At 37.8% G+C, this 10,000-nt stretch overlaps 1 protein-coding gene across 1 annotated transcript in view; it reads right to left on the bottom strand.

Moving 5' to 3' along the window:
- Positions 1-10,000, bottom strand: part of CHRAC1 (chromatin accessibility complex subunit 1) — a 45,792-nt gene that overhangs the window by 8,542 nt on the left and 27,250 nt on the right. The window contains exon 2 of the mRNA XM_053715952.1: positions 571-697. Coding sequence (XP_053571927.1) covers positions 571-697 — 127 coding nt within the window. The remainder of the gene's footprint in view (positions 1-570; positions 698-10,000) is intronic.

Raw genomic sequence — 10,000 nt, forward strand, 5'->3', positions numbered from 1 at the left:
TACATATATACAGTACATATACACACATATATACATATACACACACCTTTTTAGCCCTTCAACAGTTTGTTGAGTCTAAAATATTTAAAGGGACATGAAACTAAATTTTTCTTTCATGATGCAGATAGAGTATGCAATTTTAAACAACTTTCCAATTTACTTCTATTATCACATTTTCTTTGCTCTCTGAATACCTTTTGTTGAAAAGCAGCGATGTAAACTCAAAAGCATGCACGTGTCTGGAGCACTATATGGCAGCAGTTTAGCAATATTTGTTATACATTTTCAAGACACTAACCCAGTTATTTCTTTAACAAATAATATCATGAGAACAAAGGACATTTGATAATAGAAGTATCTTTTAATGATATGCTCTGTGTAAATCACAAAATAAATGTTTCAGGTTTCATATTCCTTTAATATCGGTTGTTGAAGGTGAACAAGGATCAACACAAGTTTAGACTGAAATGAGGTCATTGGTGGAGAAAAAGGGGAGGCTTTGTGTTGCGGCAGAGATGCTGAAGAGGGGAAGTCTCATTCTGACTCTATATTATGCACATCCCAACCTACCTGAAAGGAACTGGAAGGTTTCAGACTCTTCTGCTGTATCAGACAAGTCATCGTAGGTTAAGGTGTTAGAATCTTTGCCACTACCGTGGTTGAACGAATATGATGCCAAGTATTTGACAAACAGCTCCTACATAAAAAAACACAAGATATTAAGACAAATATAATATTTTGTTACTTTACAGGCAAACATATACCGACATATAGTCAAAGTCAAGCTCTCTGAATACCACTCCAGAAGATAACGTAGGTAACTGGAGCATATGGACGTAAGCCCCACCTGATTGGCTCAATGATCATACTGACATCTGGAGACGCAGTTTTACTGGGTGTTAAGCTACTTTTCAGAGTTTAAAAGGGCATTAAGCCCTGCGAGATGCTTAATTTATCAGCTTTTTATGTATACCTAATTGGACTCTGTAGAGCAGATAACATGATTTTAAAACTAAGGAAACAAATTACAACATGGTAATGCCCATTACTTAATATAAATTATAACATTAAAGGAATAGTCTAGTCAAAATTAAACTTTTATGGTTCAGATAGATCAGCCATTTTTCTTAGTTCTCTTGCTATCTGTATGCATAATGTATGCATAGGAGCCTCTTCATTTTTGGTTCACTACCTGGGTAGAACTTTCTGATTGGTGTGTAAATGTAGCCACCAATCAGCGAGTGCTACCCAAGTTCTGAACCAAAAATTGGCCAGCTCCTAAGCTTACATTCAAATAAAGATACCAAGAGAATGAAGAAAAATTTATAATAGGAGTAAACTAGAAAGTTGCTTAAAATTAAATGCTCTATCTGAATCATGAAAGTTTATTTTAACTTGACTATCCCTTTAAAAACACTGCGTATTATCAGGCTAATCTCTGCTTTGAATAAATCATTATATTAAGCATTTATTTAGTGGGTTTTGAGACTGAGGGCCTGATGATCAAAAACTTACTGGCATGAAAAGAAATCTCCAAAAATCTTTGGGGGCTTTACTGAGCATTAACCCCTTGAGTGCCAACGACAGCTCTGAGCCGTCGCAAAGTTTCCTTTTCAGGTGCCAACGACGGCACACTAGCACTCCCCCACCTTCGTGGAGTTCTGGGGACCTCCATTTACTCCCACCCCGGCAATCTGGCCTGTATAGTGACAGGCATCGCTGGGGCTTCACATTTTGCACAGTGACTTCACGCGCAATGATGCAATGACGTCACTGCGCAACTTTATTTAAAACTGACAAATGACAGTAATAGGGAGATGGGGGCATGCTGCTTAGATGCCTGTATCTGAGCTACAGACCCCCAAGACCCACCATTGGAAAGGTAATTGTCTAGCCTTTCTAATGGTCTAAGTATTTAATGTGTATAGTAAATAAAAATAAAAAAAGTTTAAAAAAAAAAAAAAAAGTTAAAAAAAAAAAAAAAAAAAAGGACTTGGGGGTCTCTAAAGGCACATAAATAAAGATCAAAATTGCCATACACATATGGTGGGCTTGCCCCAAACTAACAAACTACTGGGCGAAGGTAATTGGGGAGATGTCAGATAAACTAAACATACAAATACCAATTACACCTGAAACTATTCTCTTTCTGCACCTTCCCGACTTAATGGAGAGGCAGAAGCGGGCCCTCCTCTTGATCATGCTTACAGGAGCGAAGCGGCTTATTCCCAGATTATGGAAGTTTAGGGGGACGCCAACCATCTCCGAGTGGCAATCTGCAGTGGACGAATTATTGGTATTGGAAAAGCTGCACTATACTATGAGTAACCAGATGGTCATGTATGACATGATGCTGGTTATTTGGACCTCTCTCCTCCTCTAGTCAAAACAGTCAATATAGTCATCGACACTTAAACATAAGTCTAACCTCCCTTCGGCTAAAGCAGCCCACATTCTAGAAATCCCCCTCTTTTTTTTTATTATATCCCCACTTCCCCTTTTAACTTCCTCCCTTTCTATCATATGTCTTTCCCTTTTCCCCTATACCCGGTGTGCATGGAATGTCTCAGATGAGTATCTTTATTTCAATAAAAAAAAAAAGGTTTTTATGTTTGTTTGTTGAAAAAATTTTGTTGAAAAGTCAAGCTGTGACTTACATAGATCCATGTAAAGGTACCCAAGAACAAAAAGCTTACAATCACCTAGATTTAGAGTTCTGCGTTAGAAGGGGTGCGTTAGCTACGCGTGTTTTTTTCCCCCCGCACCTTTTAAACAACGCTGGTATTTAGAGTTCTCTGAAGGGCTGCGTTAGGCTCCAAAAAGGGAGCGTACAGACATATTTACCGCCACTTCAACTCTAAATACTAGCGTTGCTTACAGACGCGGCCAGCTTCAAAAACGTGCTTGTGCACGATATCCCCATAGGAAACAATGGGGCAGTTTGAGCTGAAAAAAAACCAAAAAAAGCAAAAAAGCAGCGTTCAGCTCCTAACGCAGCCCCATTGTTTCCTATGGGGAAACACATCCTAAGTCTGCACCTAACACCCTAACATGTACCCCGAGTCTAAACACCCCTAACCTTACACTTATTAACCCCTAATCTTCCGCCCCCGCTTTCGCTGACACCTGCATTATACTATTAACCCCTAATCTGCCGCTCCGTACACCGCCGCAACCTACATTATCCCTATGTACCCCTAATCTGCTGCCCCTAACATTGCCGACCCCTATATTATATTTATTACCCCCTAATCTGCCCCCCCCAATGTCGGTGCTACCTTAACTATACTTCTTAACCCCTAATCTGCCGACCGGACCTCGCCGCCACTATAATAAATGTATTAACCCCTAAACCGCCTCACTCCCGCCTCAAAAACCCTATAATAAATAGTATTAACCCCTAATCTGCCCTCCCTAACATCGCCAACACCTAACTTCAAGTATTAACCCCTAATCTGCCGACCGAACCTCGCTGCTACTATAATAAATGTATTAACCCCTAAAGCTAAGTCTAACCCTAACCCTAACACCCCCCTAACCCTAATATAATTTTTATCTAACAAAATAAATTAACTTATTAAATAAATTAATCCTATTTAAAGCTAAATACTTACCTGTAAAATAAACCCTAATATAGTTACAATATAACGAATAATTATATTGTAGCTATTTTAGGATTTATATTTATTTTACAGGCAACTTTGTATTTATTTTAACTAGGTACAATAGCTATTAAATAGTTAATAACTATTTAATAGCTACCTAGTTAAAATAATTACAAAATTACCTGTAAAATGAATCCTAACCTAAGTTACAATTAAACCTAACACTACACTATCAATAAATTAATTAACTAAACTATCTGCAATTAAATCAACTAAACTAAATTACAAAAAATAAAAAAAGATTACAAGAATTTTAAACTAATTACACCTACTCTAAGCCCCCTAAAAAAATAACAAAGCCAAACAAAATAAAAAAATGCCCTACCCTATTCTAAAATAAAAAGTTAACAGCTCTTTTACCTTACCAGCCCTTAAAAGGGCCTTTTGCGGGGCATGCCCCAAAGAAAACAGCTCTTTTGCATTTAAATAAACATACAATACCCCCCCAACATTACACCCCACCACCCACATACCCCTAATCTAACCCAAACACTCCTTAAAAAACCTAACACTAAACCCCTGAAGATCTCCCTACCTTATCTTCACCACGCCGGGTATCACCGATCCGTCCAGAAGAGGGTCCGAAGTCTTCATCCTATCCGGCAAGAAGAGGTCCAGAAGAGGGTCCGAAGTCTTCATCCTATCCGGCAAGAAGAGGACATCCGGACCGGTAGACATGTTCATCCAGGCTGTGTCTTCTATCTTTATCCATCCGGCGCGGAGCGGGACCATCTTGAAGCAGCCGACGCGGATCCATCCTCTTCTTCCGGCGACTCCCGATGAATGAAGGTTCCTTTAAGTGACGTCATCCAAGATGGCGTCCCTCGAATTCCGATTGGCTGATAGGATTCTATCAGCCAATCGGAATTAAGGTAGGAAAAATCTGATTGGCTGATTGAATCAGCCAATCAGATTCAAGTTCAATCCGATTGGCTGATCCAATCAGCCAATCAGATCGAGCTCGCATTCTATTGGCTGATCGGAACAGCCAATAGAATGCGAGCTCAATCTGATCGGAACAGCCAATAGAATGCGAGCTCAATCTGATTGGATCAGCCAATCGGATTGAACTTGAATTGGCTGATTCAATCAGCCAATCAGATTTTTCCTACCTTAATTCCGATTGGCTGATAGAATCCTATCAGCCAATCGGAATTCGAGGGATGCCATCTTGGATGACGTCACCCATCTTGGATGACGTCACTTAAAGGAACCTTCATTCGTCGGGAGTCGTCGGAAGAAGAGGATGGATCCGCATCGGCTGCTTCAAGATGGTCCTGCTCCGCGCCGGATGGATGAAGATAGAAGACGCCGCCTGGATGAACATGTCTACCGGTCCGGATGTCCTCTTCTTGCCGGATAGGATGAAGACTTCGGACCCTCTTCTGGACCTCTTCTTGCCAGATAGGATGAAGACTTCGGACCCTCTTCTGGACGGATCGGTGATACCCGACGTGGTGAAGATAAGGTAGGGAGATCTTCAGGGGCTTAGTGTTAGGTTTTTTAAGGGGTGTTTGGGTTAGATTAGGGGTATGTGGGTGGTGGGTTGTAATTTGGGGGGGGGTATTGTATGTTTATTTAAATGCAAAAGAGCTGTTTTCTTTGGGGCATTCCCCGCAAAAGGCCCTTTTAAAGGGCTGGTAAGGTAAAAGAGCTGTTAACTTTTTATTTTAGAATAGGGTAGGGCATTTTTTTATTTTGGGGGGCTTTGTTATTTTTTTAGGGGGCTTAGAGTAGGTGTAATTAGTTTAAAATTCTTGTAATCTTTTTTTATTTTTTGTAATTTAGTTTAGTTGATTTAATTGTAGATAATTGTAGATAGTTTAGTTTATTTATTGATAGTGTAGTGTTAGGTTTAATTGTAACTTAGGTTAGGATTTATTTTACAGGTAATTTTGTAATTATTTTAACTAGGTAGCTATTAAATAGTTATTAACTATTTAATAGCTATTGTACCTAGTTAAAATAAATACAAAGTTGCCTGTAAAATAAATATAAATCCTAAAATAGCTACAATATAATTATTCGTTATATTGTAGCTATATTAGGGTTTATTTTACAGGTAAGTATTTAGCTTTAAAAAGGATTAATTTATTTAATAAGAGTTAATTTATTTCGTTAGATAAAAATTATATTTAACTTAGGGGGGTGTTAGGGTTAGACTTAGCTTTAGGTGTTAATACATTTATTATAGTAGCAGTGAGGTTCGGTAGGCAGATTAGGGGTTAATACTTGAAGTTAGGTGTCGGCGATGTTAGGGAGAGCAGATTAGGGGTTAATACTATTTATTATAGGGTTTTTGAGGCGGGAGTGAGGCGGTTTAGGGGTTAATACATTTATTATAGTGGCGGCGAGGTCCGGTTGGCAGATTAGGGGTTAATAAGTGTAGGTAGGTAGCGGCGACGTTGGGGGGGCAGATTAGGGGGTAATAAATATAATATAGGGGTCGGCGATGTTAGGGGCAGCAGATTAGGGGTACATAGGGATAATGTAGGTTGCGGCGGTGTGCGTTCGGCAGATTAGGGGTTAAAAAAATTATTAGAGTGGCGGCGATGTGGGGGGACCTCGGTTTAGGAGTACATAGGTAGTTTATGGGTGTTAGTGTACTTTAGAGCACAGTAGTTAAGAGCTTTATGAACCGGCGTTAGCCCAGAAAGCTCTTAACTCCTGACTTTTTTCTGCGACTTCAGCCAAGACTCTAAATACCGGCGTTAGGAAGATCCCATTGAAAAGATAGGATACGCAATTGGTGTAAGGGGATCTGCGGTATGGAAAATTTGCGGCTGGAAAGTGAGCGTTAGACCCTTTCCTGACTGACTCTAAATACCAGCGGGCGGCCAAAACCAGCGTTAGAACCCCCTAACGCTGGTTTGGACGGCTAACGCAGAACTCTAAATCTAGGCGAATGTATGTTGGTGCGAGGCTGAACCCTGCTGGTCTCCGGTGGGGATCTCCTCAAGCCTAATCCTCGAATTGGACTTTATCGCAAACCATCTGAAACTTTAGGCACAATTCATTGGGTCATGAACTCTTTCTAAATGTATGATATCGAATGGAACTCTGATTTTGTAATGTAATTGCATAATCTTTAATAAAGCTTGTTTGAAAAACAAAACAAAAAAAAAAAAATTGCCTAGAGACCCCCAAAAAACATATTCTAAAAATAAAGTTGTTTATTTTTTAAAAATAAATATCTGTTTCAGTATTATAGCTAAATGATCACCGTGGTAACTCACTTTACCGCAGTGATCACCTAGCTAAGAAATGTTGCATTCCCTTTTACTTTACGGACCGATATTATATTTGTAATCCCACGATCACCTGGATAATGTAGTTACAAGTTAATAAATAGTAGAGGAATTTAGTGTGCGTGAAAGATGAGTAAAACACCCTCTTTATGCAACTCTCTCAATCTTTCAAAACTTTATTATTTTGCAAAGAAGCTCATTTTTTACAATAAAAATTACATATTTTCTAGCGACCTAATTCCTTTAAAAATATCTATTTATTTTGTAAAGAGAATTAAAAAAATAATAAATAGTCGTTCAACTTTACGGGGTTATGTCTGCAATCAGACAGCTGTAGCCACCTGAGAAATTGATACATTAAAAAAAAGTACACATTTTAGGAAAGTACACCCTTTGGCGCATCAAATGGGGGGCTACCATTATTGCTAGCACAAAAATAAACAATGTAATAATAAGTGGAATATGGCTCTTTGCTAAAAATAAAATATTTTTTATGCAAAGCACTATATTCCATTAATTGTTGCGCATCTCAATTATGTGCTAGAGATACAAGAAGCCCCTCATTTGATGCGCCAAATGGTGTACTTTCTACAAATGTGTGCTTTGTGTACCATATTTTAATTTTCCAATTGGCTAGAACTGTTAATTGCAGACATGGCAATCTTGAAATCGTCTAAAAGAAAAGCATTTCAACTTTCATGGGTAATGTCTGCAATCAGACAGCTGTAGAAACCTGGGAAACTAAGATACATTAAATAAATTACACATTTTTGGAAAGTACACCCCTTGACACATCAAATGAGGGGCTACTTGTATTGCTAGCACAGAAATAGACAATGTAATAATAAGTGGAATATGGCTCTTTGCTTAGATTTTTTTTTAAGCAATGTAACTTATTCCATTAATTGCTACGCACCCCAAATACTTGTAGCCCCTCATTTGATGCACCAAGGGGTGTACTTTCTGAAAATGTGTGCTTTGTGTACCCCATTTTAATTTCTCAGGTGGCTAGAACTGTTTAATTGCTGAAAGCAGTACAGTAAATTCTAAGGGTTATTTCTGATAATTTATCAAATTGATATTCCTGCAATAAAACAGTGTGGGGGGGGGGGTTATGAAATGTTCTTAATTCCTGCTTATTTCAGACAGGTTACCTACTACAAATATTTATCCACACAGGTTTTGATGATAGAGCTTAGAAAAATAAAATTGCATACTATTATTTATTGAGTCAGAAGTAAAAAAATACACTTTTTTCACATTTTACGTGCTATTTTTTAAACCTGATACATACACATATAACAATGGTATATTTTGAATCTGCTGGGTCTGCTGAAAAAACAATATATCGTTTGTATAGTTTATTCACAGAAACTTTACTTCTAAAAGTGTTTAAAGGGACAGTCTAGTCCAAAATAAACGTTCATGATTCAGAAAGGGCATGTAATTTTAAACAATTTTCCAATTTACTTTTATCAACAATTTTTATTTGTTCTCTTGGTATTCTTAGTTGAAAGCTAAATCTAAGAGGTTCATATGCTAATTTCTTGGACCTTGAAGGCCGCCTCTTCTCTCAGGGCATTTTGACAGTTTTTCACCACTAGAGGGTGTTAGTTCATGTGTGTCAAATAGATAACACTGTGCTCACGCACGTGGAGTTCCTATGAGCCAGCACTGATTAGCTAAAATGCATGTCTGTTAAAAGAACTGAAATAAGGGGGCAGTCTGCAGAGGCTTAGATACAAGATAATCACAGAGGTAAAAAGTATATATAACTGTGTTGGTTATGCAAAACTAGGGAATGGGTAATAAAGGGATTATCGATCTTTTAAAACAATAACAATTCTGGTGTAGACTGTCCCTTTAAACATGAACTGCAACAAAAAGCTCAAAACCAGCTTAGCACACAGGTGGGAAATGGCTTAGCAGCCAAAGGGTTAAATTGCAATGTAGGCGTCTCTACTTCACAGCCATAACCCTGCACAGTGAGATAAACAGGCCTCAAGCTAAAAGTTGCATTTATAAACATTTCTTAAGGGACCTCACAGTTATGACGCCTTAGATCATCTCGCCAAAGCGGAGAGCTTTAGATCATCGGCCAATAAGAAACAAGGAAAATCCATTATGGTGCTGAATGCCAAAACACCTGCTGATACCTGTGCAAATAGAAATATAACAAATGTAGTTTATAGACTTGTTTTTGAACAGATTCATAATCCTTTAGTTTCATAGTAGCCCAGATACTAACACATGTTTAATATACCCTGTCTTTGCAAATCAAGTTCTTCATTCACCATTTTGTTGTCCTTATTAATCCAACAATTCTAGTATCCTAATCACTATGCCCAGGTCACCCATTATTGGTAATGGTATTAATGGTAACACAAAAAACAAACAAAAAACATGCAAGCTATAAACAAAATCATGGATATAATTATGAATGCAGATATACGAGTTGATGATCCTGCACTTTTGACAACTTGCAATCTATTCTGGATATACAAGACACTTTTGAAATGTAAATGCAGATTAACCCCTTAAGGACAAGGTCATTTTTCAATTGTTTTACCCTTAAAGGGACACTCAAGTCAACTTCATGATTCAGATACAGCATGCAATTTTAACTCCAATTTACTTCCATTAACAAAATGTGCACAGTCTTTTTATATTTACACTTTTTGAGTCACCAACTCCTACTGAGCATGTGCAAAAATTCACAGCATATACGTATATGCATTTGTGATTGGCTGATGGCTGTCACATGATACAGGGGGAGTGGAAATAGACATAACTTTGCAATTTATTTAACAAAAATCTACTACTCATTTGAAGTTCAGACTAAGTGCTATTGCATTGTCTTCTTATCATGCATTTGTTGATTATGCAAATGTACAGTGTTGACTGGTCCTTTAAAGTAAACTCAGGCTATACGTTATTAATATTTCAAATATTTATTACAAATAAAGGTTACTTTAATTCATCATTTTATTTGCAGCCTTTTCTAAATGCTTTTTTTTTTTTTAAATAAGTTTGCCCAAGTCTCTCGGCGATCCTCCACCTGTTTGAAGAAAAAAAATTCCTTTGCGG

The sequence above is a fragment of the Bombina bombina genome, chromosome 5 (assembly GCF_027579735.1).
Source record: "Bombina bombina isolate aBomBom1 chromosome 5, aBomBom1.pri, whole genome shotgun sequence".
NCBI lineage: Eukaryota > Metazoa > Chordata > Amphibia > Anura > Bombinatoridae > Bombina > Bombina bombina.